Here is an 18,322-nt window from a genome sequence, read left to right as displayed (position 1 = left end):
TCTATTCCTGTTCTGTTGACAACCGTAACATTTTGGACTTCCCATCACTTCCTGTCCCCGGTGACACCAAGACAAACAGGGCAGAGTAAATTTCTCCAACGGGGACATAACAAAAACCCGACAGGGGTTCTAACCTTCCTTACTCGGTTTTAAACTACTACTACCACAGCCCCAGCTTTGCTCTCTATGGCTCCACGGCACAGCGAAGTCCATAATTCTGACAGCTATGTGACATTGCCCCCCCCCCCCCCACACACACTCATGCTTACAGAGAAGGCAGCCAGCCAAAAGACTGATTTCACCTTTCAGGTGGTGTGCAGCACCTAGCAATATACAGATGGAGGTAATATCAAAGCTTTTCTGGAATCCCAGTAGAGAGATAATACCGGCGGCACCTACCCGGATCTCCCGGTACATCCGCAGCGTGGTGCTGCTCAGCATGAAGTAGCGCTCGTGGAATTTTGCGGTGAAGTCCAGCAGGCTTTTATCTTCCCGGAACCTCATCATCCCGGTCTTTGAGTCTCCCACCCGATTTTCTAAAACAACAAAGAGAAGACAAAGATGGAAATGACGGCTGGGCCCAGATTATAACCCATATATGGTAAATTTGATTTGACTACAAATCTAAAGCTGGTCACACGCTTCACAATTTGATAGTACAAATCTCTTAAAGTTGGCCATGCATCTCACAATCTGATTGTAGAATTTCCTTCAGTTTCCAAGTCTGGCCCCCCCCCCCCCCCCCAGTATGTACAGTAGCTGTTGGTAGATCTAAAGAAGGTTGTACAATAAAAGTGTAGCATGAGTCCAGCTTCAAGCTCAACAACAACTCTGTAGCCCAAGGGACTGATCGGATACACTTTGGAAGGATTGGTCAGGTATGCCAGTGGTGCTCTTGAAAATTATAAAAATCTTCAAATTCCAGAGGGCCACACAGTAGCAGAATGTTGAAGTACATTGTGTTGAGTTAGGTAACCCATTCAAAATAACCCCCGGCATTGGTGCCAGTGACCACAATAATAACCCCTAGCATTGGTGCCAGTAACCACAATAATAACCCCTAGAATTGGTGCCAGTGACTACAATAATAACCCCTAGCATTGGTACCAGTGACCACAATAATAACCCCTAGAATTGGTGCCAGTGACCACAATAATAACCCCCAGCATTGGTGCCAGTGACCACAATAATAACCCCCAGCATTGGTATAAGCAGCTGCAATGATAACTATTAGCATTGGTGCCAGAGACCACAATAATAAACCCCAGCATTGGTGCCAGTGACTACAATAATAACCCCTAGCATTGGTGCCAGTGACTACAATAATAACCCCCAGCATTGGTGCCAGTGACCACAATAATAACCCCCAGCATTGGTATAAACAGCTGCAATGATAACTATTAGCATTGGTGCCAGAGACCACAATAATAAACCCCAGCATTGGTGCCAGTGACCACAATAATAACCCCCAGCATTGGTGCCAATGACCACAATAATAACCCCCAGCATTGGTATAAGCAGCTGCAATGATTACTATTAGCATTGGTGCCAGAGACCACAATAATAAACCCCAGCATTGGTGCCAGTAACCACAAAAATAACCCCTAGCATTGGTGCCAGTGACTACAATAACAACCCCCAGCATTGGTGCCAGTGACCATAATAATAACCCCCAGCATTTGTATAAGCAGCTGCAATGATAACTATTAGCATTGGTGCCAGTGACCACAATAATAACCCCCAGCATTGGTGCCAGTGACTACAATAATAACCCCCAGCATTGGTGCCAGTGACCACAATAATAACCCCCAGCATTGGTATAAACAGCTGCAATGATAACTATTAGCATTGGTGCCAGAGACCACAATAATAAACCCCAGCATTGGTGCCAGTGACCACAATAATAACCCCCAGCATTGGTGCCAATGACCACAATAATAACCCCCAGCATTGGTATAAGCAGCTGCAATGATTACTATTAGCATTGGTGCCAGAGACCACAATAATAAACCCCAGCATTGGTGCCAGTGACCACAATAATAACCCCCAGCACTGGTATAAGTGAATGCAATAATAACCCCCAGCATTGGTGCCAGTGACCACAATAATAACCCCCAGCATTGGTATAAGTGAATGCAATAATAACCCCCAGCATTGGTGCCAGTGACCTAAATAGTAACCCTCAGCATTGGTGCCACTGACCACAATAATAACCCCCCAGTGCTGGTGTACGTGAATGTAATAATAACCCCCAGGATTGGTGCCAGTGACCTAAATAGTAACCCTTAGCATTGGTGCCACTGACCACAATAATAACCCCCAGCACTGGTATAAGTGAATGCAATAATAACCCCCAGCATTGGTGCCAGTGACCTAAATAGTAACCCTCAGCATTGGTGCCACTGACCACAATAATAACCCCCCAGTGCCGGTGTACGTGAATGTAATAATAACCCCCAGGATTGGTGCCAGTGACCTAAATAGTAACCCTTAGCATTGATGCCACTGACCACAATAATAACCCCCAGCATTGGTGCTACTGACCACAATAATAACCCCCAGCATTGGTGCCACTGACCACAATAATAACCCCCAGCATTGGTGCCACTGACCACAATAATAACCCCCAGCATTGGTGCCACTGACCACAATAATAACCCCCAGCATTGGTGCCAGTGACCACAATAGAAAAATCCAGCATTGGTGTCCGAGAACACAATACCATTCCCCAGGATTGGTGTTAGTGACTGCAATACAATTCCAAAGCATCAGTGCCAGTCACCACTATAACACTGCCCTGCATTGGTGTAAGTGACCGCAATAATAATGAACGTGAAACATGTTAGCTGGTGATGCTGTTCCCCTCTGTTTGTGTTTATGGACATGTTTTTATTGTCTTGCTGAAAGAAAGGTGATTTTACTGGATGTGCGGCCAACCAGAATTCTTATTTTGCTTATTGCAATAATAACCCTCAGCATTGGTGCCAGTGACCACAATAATAACCCCCAGCGCTGGTGTAGGTGAATGCAATAATAACCTCCATGATTAGGCCCAGTGACCACAATACTAACCCCCAGCACCGGTATAAGTGAATGTAATAATAACCCCCAGGATTGGTGCCAGTGACCTAAATAGTAACCCCCAGCATTGGTGCCACAAACCACAATAATAACCCCCAGCATTGGTGCCACTGACCACAATAATAACCCCCAGCATTGGTGTCTGTGAATGCAATACCGTTCCCTAGGATTGGTGTCACTGACCGCAGTGTTCCTAGCATTGGAGTCAGTGACCGCAATAACAACTCCCATCAGTGGTGTCAGTGGCCACCATAATAACCCCCAGCATTTGTGCCAATAACCCCAATAACAATCCCTAGCACTGGTGTCATTGACTGCAATAATAACCCCAGCATTGGTGTCAGTGACTGCAACAATAGCCAAGTTAGTGTTCAGTGAGAGTGCTATATCATACCACCTTCGTTGATAGTCAGTGACCACAATAGTAACCCCCAACTTTGGTGTCAGTGACGGCAATAATAACCCCCAACTTTGGTGTCAGTGACGGCAATAATAACAGTCAACTTTGGTGTCAGTGATGGCAATAATAACCCCCAACTTTGGGGTCAGTGGCGGCAATAATAACCCCCAACATTGGTGTCAGTGACGTCAATAATAACCCCCAACTTTGGTGTCAGTGGCGGCAATAATAACCCCCAACTTTGGTGTCCGTGATGGCAATAACAACCCCTAACATTGGTGTCAGTGACGGCAATAATAACAGTCAACTTTGGTGTCAGTGACGGCAATAATAACCCCCAACTTTGGGGTCAGTGGCGGCAATAATAACCCCCAACATTGGTGTCAGTGACGGCAATAACAACCCCCAACTTTGGTGTCAGTGGCGGCAATAATAACCCCCAACATTGGTGTCAGTGGCGGCAATAATAACCCCCAACTTTGGTGTCAGTGACGGCAATAATAACCCCCAACATTGGTGTCAGTGACGGCAATAATAACCCCCAACTTTGGTGTCCATGACGGCAATAATAACCCCCAACATTGGTGTCAGTGACGGCAATAATAACCCCCAACTTTGGTGTCAGTGACGGCAATAATAACCCCCAACATTGGTGTCAGTGACGGCAATAATAACCCCAGTGACAGTGCTATATCATACCCTCCTCATTGGTAGTTAACAGCATTCTGGGGCAATCACGTTAGCATAATCGTCTCTCCCCCCACGATGCATAACTGATGTAGTTCAGGCCACTTACTAAGGTAAAACAGCATGGCGTCCATGTTGGGGTCCTCTTTTACCACCAGGTGGGTGCTGCCATTTGCACTGGTGTGGAAGATTGGCAGCACTTTCTCAGAGAAGTGTAGGGGGCGCTCTGCAGAGAGAAAGGAAGGTGGGAAACCATAAACAATGAAGTCACTGCAAAGAAGTTTAAACCAAAACACTCCTTGGGATTCCAATGAGGTCTTTATGTCTAAGGCGCGTTATGTGAAAGTGAACCTATCAGCCATTGGAAACGTTTTAGATGTTTCATCTTGCAGGGTGTATAGTGCTGCAAAGAGAACATTGAGCCAATTAGACATGTGCACTGACAAAAAAATTTGTTCATTTTCCTTTTGGTTTCATTAGTTTGTTAGATTTTTTTCAGAAATTCGGAAAATCGAAAATTCGGAATTCGGAAATTTTGGGAATTTTCACATTTCTATTTTTCGGATTTCCGATTTTCCGAATTTCGAATTTTCGGATTTCTGAATTTGAATTTTTTTTCGAATTTCAGAATTTTCAATTTTCCGAATTTACAAATTTCGAATTTTCAGATTGCCGAATTTTGAATTTTCGGATTTCCGAATTTTCAATTTTCCGAACTTTCAATTTTCGGATTTCCGAATTTCGGATTCCCGGATTTTCGGAATTCAAAGATTTGAAAGTCTAAAAAATGTGAAAATCTGAAAAAAAGAAAGCAAATCAGTTTAATTAATAACTAATTATTAAATTATCGAGTACGAATTTATCCGAAGTTACGAATTATCTGAAATAACAAACGCACCTAAACAAATGGAAGGGAACAAATTAATAATTAATCATAATAAAAAGGTTTTATTATTATTTTTCATTTTATTATTATTAGATCGTTACGTTCCATTTGGTTAGATTGGTTATTTCAGATACTTTGTAACTTCGGATAAATTCGTACTCGTTCTGAAAATTCGGAATTCCGAAAATCCGAAATTCGGAAATCCAAAATTCTAAAATCGGAAATTCTAACATTCTAAAATCGGAAATTCAGAAATCCGAAAATCGGAAATTCGGAAATCCAAAATTCCGAAAATCTGAAATTCGGAATTCCGAAAATTCTAAATTTGGAAATTCAAAAATTCGGAAATTCGGATATTCAGAAATCCAAAAATTGGAAATCCGAAAATTGGAAATTTGGAAATCTGAAAATTGGAAATTTGGAAATCTGAAAATTCAAAAATGTGGAAATTCGGAAATCTAAAAATGGGAAATTCAGAAATCCGGAAATCCGAAATTTGGAAATTTTGGAATTTCGTAATTTCGCAAATTTTAAAATTCGGAAATTTCGGAAATTGAAAAATTCGGAAATTCGGAATTAACTAATTTGTCTAAATTCGTAAAAAAAACTAATTTGGAACTAAACGAATTGCACATGTCTAGAGCCAATCATTATGAATCCCTGCCCCATGAAGGAGCTCACACTCTAATGTCCCCCATCACAGTCACGCTCGGGTGGTTGAGGTTGGTTCTGGTAGGGTTTAGGGCACTTGGAAAAACACACACAGACACAGGAAGAATATACATATGCCATGCATCTGAGATCTGAGCCCAGGACTCCAGCGCTGCAAGGCAAGAGTGCCAACCTCTCACTGTGAATTCTGAAAATTCTGCTCGCCTGGATTGGTGCCGGTGACCTCAATAATATTCCTCGGCATTGGTACCAGCGACCGCAGTAATACAGTGCCTTGAAAAAGTTTTCATACCCCCTGACAATTTCCACATTTTGTCATGTTACAACCAAAAACTTATTTTTTGAGGGATTTTACGTGATAGACCAACACAAAGTGGCAAATAATTGTGAAGTGGAGGGAAAATGATAAATGGTTTTCCAAGTTTTTTTTACAAATAACTATATGAAAAGTGTGGCATGCATTTGTATTTAGCCCCCTTTACTCCGATACTACTAAACACAGCTGTTCTGTCAAGCCCTCAGAGATTTGTTAGAGAACAAACAGCATCATGAAGGCCAAGGAAGGCCTTCAGGGAGGAGAATCTGTCCACAGGACAACTATTAGTCGTGCTCTCCACAAATCTGCCCTTTATGGAAGAGTGACAAGAAGAAAGACATTGGTGAAAGAAAGTCATAAGAAGTCCTGTTTGTAGTTTGTGAGAAGCCATGTGGAGGACACAGCAAACATGTGGAAGAAGGTGATCTGGTGAGATGAGACTAAAATTGAACTTTTTGGCCTAAAAGCAAAACGCTATGTGTGGGGAAAACTAACACTGCCCATCCCCCCGAACACACCATCCCCACCGTGAAACACGGTGGTGGCAGCATCATGTGGTGGGGATGCTTTTCTTCAGCAGGGACAGGGAAGCTGGTCAGAGTTGATGGGAAGATGGATGGAGCCAAATACAGGGCAATCTTATGCCGCATACACACGATTGGAATTATTGTTGTAAAAAGCTCCGATGGTTTCCCCGATGGAATTCGGCTCAAGCTGTCTTGCCTACACACGGTCACACCAAATTCCGATCGCTTATAACGCGGTGACGTACAACACGTACGACAGGACTAGAAAAAGGAAGTTCAATAGCCAGTAGCTTCCGTCTCGTACTTGAATCTGAGCATGGTTGATTTTTGGCGTGTCGGAATTGCATACACACGATCGGAATTTCTGATTGAAAGTTTTTCCGTTGGAAAATTGAGAACATGCTATCAATTTTGGGCTGGCGGAAATTCGGACAGCTAAATTCCGATGGAGGATACACACTGTCGCTTTTTCCGATGAAAAGCTCTCATCTGTCTTTTCCTGGCCGGAATTCCGGTCATGTGTACGCGGCATTAGAGTCTCAAAAAGACTTGAGACTCAATTGATGCTGAAAAAGCATTTGACAGGGTAGACTGGGGACTCATGCTAGAAACACTAGAAGAGATGGGGGTGGGCCCGAGGATGATCTATTGGATCAAGGCATTATATAAGAACCCACAAGCGACGGTCAAGGTCAATGGAGAATCTTCGACTCTGCTGCAAATGAGCAATGGGACCAGACAAGGGTGTCCATTGTCGCCCTTATTGTTTGTGATCTCCCTTGAACCCCTGCTGGCTGCAATTCGTAATAACTCAGATATCACAGGGATTAGAATAGGGCAAGAGGAACACAAATTAGCTGCTTATGCGGACGATGTGCTCTTCTTTATCACAAATCCCAGGATTACGATCCCGAATCTGTTAAAAATACTGGAAGAGTTTGGACAGATTTCCAATTTAAAAATTAACCTCGGTAAATCAGAAGCTTTAAACATAAATATCTGCAAACAAGAAGAGGAGAGATTAAGAGCACAATTCTTCTTTCCCTGGCGTAAAGAAATTAAATATCTGGGGGTCCTCCTGTTGAATAATTTAAGAAAACTATACCTAAAAAACTATATCCCTTTATTAGACGAAATCAAGAGCGAAATAAAGAAAATCTCAGCTAGCCATCTTTCGTGGTTAGGCCGGATAAATGTGGTAAAAATGATCTTAGTTCCAAAGATAACATATAAATTTCAAATGATGCCCATTGCACTCCCTGCGACTTATTTTTCAGTTTTAAGGAAGATTATATCGAAGTTCATTTGGCAAAATAAAAAACCGAGAATTTCATACGCGGTATTAAGGAGAGGGAAAGATCAAGGGGGGGTGGCAGCCCCAGATTTAAAAAGATATTATAAGGCTATAGTTTTGTCACGGGTGGTAGATTGGGTGAAAGCGGCAAAGGATAAAAGGTGGGTAGGTATTGAAAATACACTTTCACAAACACTTTTAGGAAGAATAATTTGGAATCCGCCACGATATAGGATCTTAGGTTTAAACACTCACAAGATTACACGATTAGTTTTCAAACTATGGGACCAATTGTACACACAAAAAAAGTGGAATTATAATTCACCGTTGATCTATTTGAAAGACAATGTTTATTTTCCTCCAGGACAACGAGAGATAGGGGGAAATTGGATTTTAAAAGATAATGCACAATTAAAAGATATATTAGTTGATGATAATTTAATCACATTTCAAGCACTAAGAGAAGACACAGATTTAATGAGGTTGGATGAATGGCGGTACCTCCAGTTAAGAACATTTGTCTTAAAGCTTCCCCATCCTTTACGGAGTAAGGAAGAACTGGGACCCTTCGAACAATTATGTCAGCAGGACAAAACAACAAAAAAAAAAAGAAAAAATATTGGTTCGATTTATAAAATATTTTCAGAGGGGGATGAACTGGAGGAACCGGCATTCTTTAAAAAGTGGGAAAAGGATTTGGGGGTACAATGTAATACCCAAATTAGAAAGAAAATATTAACTTTAATTCACTTTGCGGGGGGAGGGAATAAATTAATAGAAACAAATTATAAATGTATAGCAAGGTGGTATGCCACCCCTGATAAACTCAGTAGGTTTAGAAACGATCAATCGCCGGAGTGCTGGCGAGGATGTAAGTCAATTGGGAGTATGGGCCATATATGGTGGGATTGCCCCAAAATACGAGATTATTGGAAAAAGATAATAGAACTAATAAAGGTGGTCACGGGAAAAACGATCAGAGAGGACCCATGGACTGTGTTATTTCATGGGACAGAGGACACAATTAACCAATACAAAACATCATTAGTTCCTATTTTACTAGACGTCGCAAAAAACCTTATCCCGAGAAAATGGAGAGAAAAAGAAAGCCCCAAAATCCAGGATTGGATTCGCCGGGTAACCGAAATTCAATACATGGAAATTGATGAGGGCGGAGATGAGGTAGTAGCCATAAAGGAGGAGAGGGGCAGGAAATGGGATCTATGGGAAAAATTTAAAAAATCTTGGCGATACGTGGAGGAAATAACGCAGGTATAAATATGGGAAAGGTATAGTGGAAGTAAGGTTTAAAGTAGAACCCTGAAGGATAGAAACCAGGAACAGGGAGGGGGGAGGGAGGGGGTAAAAGAGAGTTTGGGGGTACAAGGAGAGGAGGAGATACGAACGAGATTTGGGTTTGATGTCTTGCCGTTGGTTGCGGGTCGTGTACCTCCTCTCTTTGTATCCATAATAAAGGTGGAAAAAGGGAGAGGGTTAGGGGGGACGGGAATAAATTTAAGTGAAGTTATATGTGAAGGAAGTTAAGGGGTATATTTTAAAGAGATATTATAGAATGACTTGGTTGTTGTCCCCTTCTTTTGGCTCTTTTAACGTATAAATGAATAAAGTTTTTGACTGAAAAGGTTTACTAAAAAGAAGAGCTACAATGATGTGATGTTAAGTCGAGGTAAATTATAATGAACGTTGAGTTGATTGATACCTCGCTGATTAATTCGCTGAAGTAGCAAGAAACAAAAAAAAAAAAAAAAAAAAAAAAAAAAAAAAAAAAAAAAAAAAAGACTTGAGACCGGGGCGGAGGTTCACCTTCCAGCAGGACAACGACCCGAAACATCCAGCCAGAGCTACAGTGGAATGGTTTACATCAAGGCATATTCATGTGTTAGAATGGCCCAGTCACAGTCCAGACCTAAATCCCATTGAGAATCTGTGGCAAGACTTGAAAATCGCTGATCACAGACGCTCTCCATCCAATCTAACAGAGCTTGAGATATTCTGCAAAGAAGAAAAAGAATGGGCAGAAATGTCCCTCTCTAGATGTGCAAAGCTGGTAGAGACATCCCCAAAAAAGACTTGCAGCTGTAATTGCAGAGAAAGGGGGTTCTACAAAGTATTGACTCCGGGGGGCGCCATACAAATCCCCCCCTTACACTTTTCACATATGTATTTGTAAAAAATGTAGAAAACCTTTTATCATTTTCCTTCCACTTCACAATTATGTGTCACTTTGTGTTGGTCCATCACATAAAATCCCAATAAAATACATTCACGTTTTTGGTTGTAACGTGACAAGATTGGGAAATTGCAAGGGGTATGAATACTTTTTCAAGGCGCTGTAACCCCCAGCACTGGTACCAGTGACCATAAACATAACCCCCAGCATTGGTGCCAGCAACCACAATATTAACCTCCAGAATTGGTACTGGTAACTATAATAATAACCCACAACATTGGTACCAGTGACCATAAAAATAACCCCCAGCATTGGCACCATTGACCATAATAATAATCCCCAGTATTGGTAGCAGTGACCGTAATAATAACCCCCAGCATTGGTACCAGTGACCATAATAATAGCCCCCAGCATTGGTACCAGTGACCATAATAATAACCCCCAGTATTGGTACCAGTGACCATAAACATAACCCCCAGCATTGGTACCAGCAACCACAAAAATAACCCCCAGCATTGGTACTGGTAACCATAATAATAACCCCCAGCATTGGTACTGGTAACCATAATAATAACGCCCAGCATTGGTACCAGTGACCATAATAATAACCCCCAGCATTGGTACCAGTGACTATAATAATAACCCCCAGCATTGGTACCAGTGACCATAATAATAACCCCCAGCATTGGTACCAGTGACCATAATAATAACCCCCAGCATTGGTACCAGTGACCATAATAATAGCCCTCAGCATTGGTACCAGTGACCATAATAATAACCCCCAGCATTGGTACCAGTGACCGTAATAATAACCCCCAGCATTGGTACCAGTGACCGTAATAATAACCCCCAGCATTGGTACCAGTGACCATAATAATAGCACCCAGCATTGGTACCAGTGACCATAATAATAACCCCCAGTAATGGTACCAGTGACCATAATAATAACCCCCAGTAATGGTACCAGTGACCATAATAATAACCCCCAGCATTGGTACCAGTGACCATAATAATAGCACCCAGCATTGGTACCAGTGACCATAATAACAACTCCTAGCATTGGTACTAGTGACCATAATAATATCCCCCAGCATTGGTACCAGTGACCATAACAACCCCCAGCATTGGTACCAGTGACCGACTGAAGAACAGTTCACTGATTGTTGTAATAAGATATCTCGTTTCCTTGGTGATAAGAAACATCTGTACCTGGGGGGGGCAATCATATGGTTTACAGTCTACGGCAAACTCATTCAGGGGCTTTTAGCGGGAGTCAAAAAACGTTGACATACCGCTAATTTGTACCTCATACAGACGCTGCCGCCCACCTACCTATCTCCTCTGTGGTATCCACCTCCACGCAGCTCCAATATTCTCCTGCCTTCGGCAAGATGTTCCGCCTCTCCAGCAGCGTCTCCACCAGCTCCTGTGCCGTCATGGTGACCGCGATCTGGAAAAATGCGGGAAAATATTATGTGATACCTGATATATGTACCAACCAGTTCAGCTCTCGCCCCATGATTGCTTGTATACTCAACAATAACTTTGTCACTTTCAGACAAATGGGCTTTTTTTTGGTAGCATTTTCTTCCAAAAAATGATTGTGTAGCACACTGATGTTTAGGCGGGGTTGCTCCTAAATTTACTTGCCAGGTGTAGTTGCCTTGGCCATTTGTTAGGGATCAATTGATTTCACCCTTAGTCTGGAATTGCTGCACTCCTCTCTTCTGTCGCTGGGTGGCCGGGTACCTAGCGACAATAGACAAGGCAAGGGCAATGCAAGGACAGGTTAGGAGTATATGGGGTGTCTCGGCCAATGGGCAGGGGTTTTCTTGGACCCTTTGGCCTGCTGGGAGACCCTATATATTTGGTTGAGGTCAGGAGATCAGTATTTTGTGCCACCTTGACGGCTGTCTGGGTGGATGTGTCTTGTGCTGCCCCGGGCTGCTAGGCCAGAGTTTGGGCCTATCCCAGGGGCATCTGGCTGCCAGGCTGTCTGAGGGCCTATCCAGAAGCAAGAGAGCAGCGTAGGGTTGGGACAGCGGCTTGTAATCCAACCATAAGTGACGGTTCTGCCGGCTGGAGAACCTGACGCAGTCGGAGGTGGGAGGGGAAGCTGTCGCCACTAAGGGACCCACCACCTTATTACCGTGGACCACATGGTCCATGGTAATAGCAAGTATTCTCCCCAACCGGGGATGGTGAAGAATCTGGAAACTTCAGCAGGTGCCAAGCCAGGGACCCAACCAGCGGAGGCGACGCTTGCACAGCAGACTCGTGTGCCAAGCCAGGGACCCAACCAGCGGAGGCGACGCTTGCAGAGCAGACTCGTGTGCCAAGCCAGGGACCGAGCAGGCCAGTGGGGTGATGCTTGATGAGCATCTGGAGTGCCAAACTAGAAGAAGTGTCTGGCGCACATGAATATACCTTTGCACTACACCCACTGTGCCTTGCAACCCACTCTATACAGAAGGACATCAGCTGTCCCTAACTCTAGAGCAGCCATTCTTAACCAGGGTTCCGTGGAACCCTAGGGTTCCTGCAGAGGTGGCTAAGGGTTCCTTGAGCTGTGGCTGATTTACCTCCTGTTTGATGGGGCCTACATAGTTCTTAGCCAATTGGAGGAGCCAGTGGTATGACGCCAATGATCTTTATAGCGCTCTGTGGGGGGGGGCTATTCTTAAACTGACCACCAAAGTAAGGGGCATTGTTCCCACTGACCCCCAATGAATGGGTTTTATCAGGGGTTCCCCAAGACTTTGCAAATAATTTTGAGGGTTCCCCTGGGCTAAAAAGGTTGAGAAAGGCTGCTCTAGAGGTTCTCATTAGACTAAAGGAGACCCGGGACCTTGCTACAATTGTTTTTTTCCCACAATCCATAGATATAGAGTAGTAATCGACAGGTGTGTACATACACACAGCGACAGGCGATGGACAGGTACTCACGTGGACGTTCTGCTCACACTCGGGCTTCACCTCTTTCAGGTAGACAGAACAGATGAAGTCGGTTCCCTGCGAGGAGTCAGAGAAGATTGATAATGAGGATTGATATTCAAAGGAGATGAAGAGGGGGCCCGCCACCCTTGCCCTGTCTTACCCTGGGCTTGGCCTGGGGGTTCCGCACTTTCATGATGGTGGAGGCGATGTGCAGCTGCTTTTGGAGCTCCTGTGGATCCACCTGCACAGAGAACACAGTGACAACGTCTGCAGCTGACTGCGCGGGGTGGGGCGGTACATTAAGGAGGATGCAATTATATTTTTACACCTGACAGCAAATAAATAAGGGAATAATATTCTATCCAGGAAACAAAACTGATCTACATATATAAGATCTTCATGCAGCCTGTCTGCCCCTGCACCTGTCTGCCCCTGCACCTGTCTGCCCCTGCACCTGTCTGCCCCTGCACCTGTCTGCCCCTGCACCTGTCTGCGCCTGCACCTGTCTGCGCCTGCACCTGTCTGCGCCTGCACCTGTCTGCGTCTGCACCTGTCTGCGTCTGCACCTGTCCGCGCCAGTCTTCACCCATCTGCAGTCCACGCCAGTCTGCAGTCTGTGCCATTCTTCGCCAGTCTTCATCAGTCTGCAGTCTGCGCCAGTCTTCGCCAGTCTGTGCCAGTCTTCCCCAGTCTGCAGCCTGCGCCAGTCTTCCCCAGTCTGCAGCCTGCGCCAGTCTTCCCCAGTCTGCAGCCTGCGCCAGTCTTCCCCAGTCTGCAGCCTGCGCCAGTCTTCCCCAGTCTGCAGCCTGCGCCAGTCTTCCCCAGTCTGCAGCCTGCGCCAGTCTTCCCCAGTCTGCGCCAGTCTTCCCCAGTCTGCAGCCTGCGCCAGTCTTCCCCAGTCTGCAGCCTGCGCCAGTCTTCCCCAGTCTGCAGCCTGCGCCAGACTTCACCCAGTCTGCAGCCTGCGCCAGACTTCACCCAGTCTGCAGCCTTCGCCAGACTTCACCCAGTCTGCAGCCTTCGCCAGACTTCACCCAGTCTGCAGCCTTCGCCAGACTTCACCCAGTCTGCAGCCTTCGCCAGACTTCACCCAGTCTGCAGCCTTCGCCAGACTTCACCCAGTCTGCAGCCTTCGCCAGACTTCACCCGTCTGCAGCCTTCGCCAGACTTCACCCGTCTGCAGCCTTCGCCAGACTTCACCCGTCTGCAGCCTTCGCCAGACTTCACCCGTCTGCAGCCTTCGCCAGACTTCACCCGTCTGCAGCCTTCGCCAGACTTCACCCGTCTGCAGCCTTCGCCAGACTTCACCCGTCTGCAGCCTTCGCCAGACTTCACCCGTCTGCAGCCTTCGCCAGACTTCACCCGTCTGCAGCCTTCGCCAGACTTCACCCGTCTGCAGCCTTCGCCAGACTTCACCCGTCTGCAGCCTTCGCCAGACTTCACCCGTCTGCAGCCTTCGCCAGACTTCACCCGTCTGCAGCCTTCGCCAGACTTCACCCGTCTGCAGCCTTCGCCAGACTTCACCCGTCTGCAGCCTTCGCCAGACTTCACCCGTCTGCAGCCTTCGCCAGACTTCACCCGTCTGCAGCCTTCGCCAGACTTCACCCGTCTGCAGCCTGCGCCAGACTTCACCCGTCTGTCGTCTGCGCCAGACTTCACCCGTCTGTCGTCTGCGCCAGACTTCACCCGTCTGTCGTCTGCGCCAGACTTCACCCGTCTGTCGTCTGCGCCAGACTTCACCCGTCTGTGCCAGTCTTCACCCGTCTGCCGTCTGCGCCAGTCTTCACCCGTCTGCAGTCTGCGCCAGTCTTCACCCGTCTGCAGTCTGCGCCAGTCTTCACCCGTCTGCAGTCTGCGCCAGTCTTCACCCGTCTGCGCCAGTCTTCACCCGTCTGCAGTCTGCGCCAGTCTTCACCCGTCTGCAGTCTGCGCCAGTCTTCACCCGTCTGCAGTCTGCGCCAGTCTTCACCCGTCTGCAGTCTGCGCCAGTCTTCACCCGTCTGCAGTCTGCGCCAGTCTTCACCCGTCTGCAGTCTGCCCCAGTCTTCACCCGTCTGCAGTCTGCCCCAGTCTTCACCCGTCTGTAGTCTGCGCCAGTCTTCACCAGTCTGCAGTCTGCACTGTACAATTTTGGTAGCTGCATGCTATAAAGGACTATAAATGGATATCAAAATGGATTATGGAAGGCGATCTAATCTTCTGCTTCCAGCAGTCTGTGAAACAGTGGCCTTATATGTGGGTCCCCTGGCCCCAGGGGGCCACACGTAATATTCAGTTCATGTAGTACTACCAAGCATTTTCAGAGACTGCTGAGATGGTTAGAGACTGCTAACATTCTACAGGTACAGTCAAAGACTTGAAATACACTACAGGAGGCTGTTAGTAACTGGGAATACGCAACATGAGACTGTCAGAGATCACTGCTACTACAGTCCTTTTACAAACCAATGCTACCTCTATTGGCCGCTGGGGCCTGAGGGCCACACCAGAAGTAGCAAAGGGCCACATGTGGTGGGTCATATGTGGCTGTACTGATCAGCATTCTAAGTTGTGGGTATGTCGGCCTCAGTCTATAGAAGAGTCATAGGGTCTGACGTACATTAAATATTTCCAAGTAGAAGTTGATGAGGTCCTCCACCACTCGGCCCGGCTTGTAGTTTTGACCGTCCGTCTGGAAGAGCGTGGGGCCGAACACAATGGCCAGATTGTGAATGTTCATCTGATTGACCCCTGAAAAGTGCTGAATACTGCGAGAAAACGGAAAAAAATTACCAAATTATAGAGTGAGAGATGGGAGAGGGGGAGAGAAAGAAATGGGAGAGGGGAGAGATGGGAAAGATGGGAGAGGGGAAGGGAGAGAGAAGGAGAGATGGGAGAGGAGAACAAAGAGAGAGAGAGGGGGGGGGAGACCGGCGAGGGGTGAGAGAAAGAGAGAAGGGGGGGGAGACCGGCGAGGGGTGAGAGAAAGAGAGAAGGGGGGGGGGGAAGAAAGACAGGAGAGGGAGCAGAGAGAGAGAAAGAGATGGGGAGTAAGAAAGAGAGAGAAAGGAAAGGGGGAAGAGAGAGAGGGGGGAGAGAGAAGGAGAAAAGTGAGAGGGGAATAAAGAGAGAAGAGAGAGGGGAATAAAGAGAGAAGAGAGAGGGGAATAAAGACAGAGACATGGGAGAGGGGGGAGAGAGAGAGAGAGAAAGACAGGAGGAGGGAGAGAGAGGGGGGGAGAGAGGGGGGGAGACAGGAGAGGGGGGAGAGAGAGAGAGAGAGGAGAGGGGGAGAGAGACAGGAGAGGGGGGAGAGAGGGAGAGAGAGAGAGAGAGACAGGAGAGGGGGGAGAGAGAGAGAGACAGGAGAGGGGGGAGAGAGAGGCAGGGGAGAAGAGAGAAGGAGAAAAGGGAGAGGGGAATAAAGAAAGAAGAGAGGGGGGAAGAAAAAGAGAGACATGGAAGAGGGGAAGAGAGAGACAGGAGAGGGAGAGAGACAGGAGGGCGAGAGGGGGGGAAGAGAGAGAGAGAAACAGGAGAGAGAGAGAGAGAGAAACAGGAGAGTGGGGAGAGGGGGAGAGAGAGACAGGAGAGGGGAGAGAGACAGGAGAGGGGGGGGAGAGAGAGAGAGAGAGAGAGAGAGACAGGAGAGGGGGGAGAGAGAGAGAGAGACAGGAGAGGGGGGGAGAGAGAGAGAGAGAGAGACAGGAGAGGGGGGAGAGAGAGAGAGAGAGAGAGAGACAGGAGAGGGGGGAGAGAGAGAGAGAGAGAGAGAGAGAGAGAGAGACAGGAGAGGGGGGGGAGAGAGAGAGAGAGACAGGAGAGAGGGGAGAGAGAGAGACAGGAGAGGGGGGAGAGAGAGAGAGACAGGAGAGGGGGGGAGAGAGAGACAGGAGAGGGGGGGAGAGAGAGAGAGACAGGAGAGGGGGGAGAGAGAGAGAGAGAGAGAGAGACAGGAGAGGGGGGAGAGAGAGAGAGAGAGAGAGAGAGAGAGAGAGACAGGAGAGGGGGGGAGAGAGAGAGAGAGACAGGAGAGAGGGGAGAGAGAGAGACAGGAGAGGGGGGAGAGAGAGAGAGACAGGAGAGGGGGGGAGAGAGAGACAGGAGAGGGGGGGAGAGAGAGAGAGACAGGAGAGGGGGGGGAGAGAGAGACAGGAGAGGGGGGAGAGAGAGAGAGAGAGAGAGACAGGAGAGGGGGGAGAGAGAGAGAGAGAGAGAGAGACAGGAGAGGGGGGAGAGAGAGAGAGAGACAGGAGAGGGGGGGAGAGAGAGAGAGAGACAGGAGAGGGGGGAGAGAGAGAGAGACAGGAGAGGGGGGAGAGAGAGAGACAGGAGAGAGGGGAGAGAGAGAGGGAGGAGAGAGGGGAGAGAGAGGGGGAGAGAGAGGGGGGGAGAGGGAGACACAGGAGAGGGAGGAGAGAGAGAGAGAGAGAGAGAGAGAGAGAGAGAGAGAGAGAGAGAGAGAGAGAGAGAGAGACAGGATAGGGGTGAGAGAGAGAGGGAGGAGAGAGAGAGACAGACAGGAGAGGGGTGAGAGAGAGAGGGAGGAGAGAGAGACACAGACAGGAGAGGGGTGAGAGAGAGAGGGAGGAGAGAGAGACACAGACAGGAGAGGGGTGAGAGAGAGAGGGAGGGAGAGAGAGAGAGAGAGAGAGAGACAGACAGGAGAGGGGTGAGAGAGAGAGCGAGGAGAGAGAGAGAGAGAGAGAGAGACTAGAAAAGGGAGTTTAATAACCAATAGCCAATAGCTGCCCTTGCGTTGTTTTTGGTCCGTCGGACCAGCATACAGACGAACGGTTTTCCTGACAGGAATTGATTCCGTCGGAAAGATTTAAAACATGTTCTATTTCTAGGTCCATCAGAATTTTTGAAAAAAAAAAAAGTCAGAGGAAGCCCCACACACGATCGGATTATCCGACGGAATGATTGTGTCGGACCTTTTCTGCCGGGAAGTCCGGTCGCCTGCACGCGGCATCAGGGTTTATATGCAAGACTAAAATGTCAGAGTTCTGGAAGAATGGAACCCGTAGATACGCGCCCTACCTGACCACAGAGGACGGAACGTCTCTCTGGGGAAGGGACCTCTGTGGACTTACAGGCTCCAAGAGATGTTCTCTTTAGGAAGCAGGACAGTGACCAGGTTGGAGCACAACTGCTGAAACAGTCCTGACACAGGAGACGGGGCGATGACATCTTGGTCCAGGAAACCCCCAAGAGGCAGAGGTAGGTCTGCCAATCTTTGCTGTGACACAGGAAGGTTGAAGGTGAGGAGGCAAGAGGGAACGGGAGGCGAAGGTTCGGTCTGTACCCCCGGAATATTACTTGAGGCACCTAGAAGACTAACAAGGATCC

The 18,322-nt window shown here is 47.2% G+C and overlaps 1 protein-coding gene across 15 annotated transcripts in view; it reads right to left on the bottom strand.

The window, feature by feature from the left end:
- ARAP1 (ArfGAP with RhoGAP domain, ankyrin repeat and PH domain 1) overlaps window positions 1-18,322 on the bottom strand; it is a 386,059-nt gene that overhangs the window by 44,118 nt on the left and 323,619 nt on the right. For all 15 annotated transcript variants that reach the window (XM_077451137.1, XM_077451134.1, XM_077451138.1 and 12 more), the window contains 6 exons: window positions 15,591-15,738; window positions 13,152-13,232; window positions 13,001-13,066; window positions 11,387-11,504; window positions 4,278-4,394; window positions 400-536 (listed from right to left, as the gene is read on the bottom strand). In XM_077451137.1, the coding sequence (XP_077307263.1) occupies window positions 400-536; window positions 4,278-4,394; window positions 11,387-11,504; window positions 13,001-13,066; window positions 13,152-13,232; window positions 15,591-15,738 (667 nt within the window). The remainder of the gene's footprint in view (window positions 1-399; window positions 537-4,277; window positions 4,395-11,386; window positions 11,505-13,000; window positions 13,067-13,151; window positions 13,233-15,590; window positions 15,739-18,322) is intronic.

This window comes from Lithobates pipiens, unplaced genomic scaffold (genome assembly GCF_037356315.1).
Source record: "Lithobates pipiens isolate NorthernLeopardFrog02 unplaced genomic scaffold, aLitPip1_a1.2 Scaffold_23, whole genome shotgun sequence".
In the NCBI taxonomy this organism is placed as follows: Eukaryota; Metazoa; Chordata; class Amphibia; order Anura; family Ranidae; genus Lithobates; species Lithobates pipiens.
Note: the sequence above shows the minus strand (reverse complement) of the source record. Positions and strands in the feature narration are given on the sequence as shown.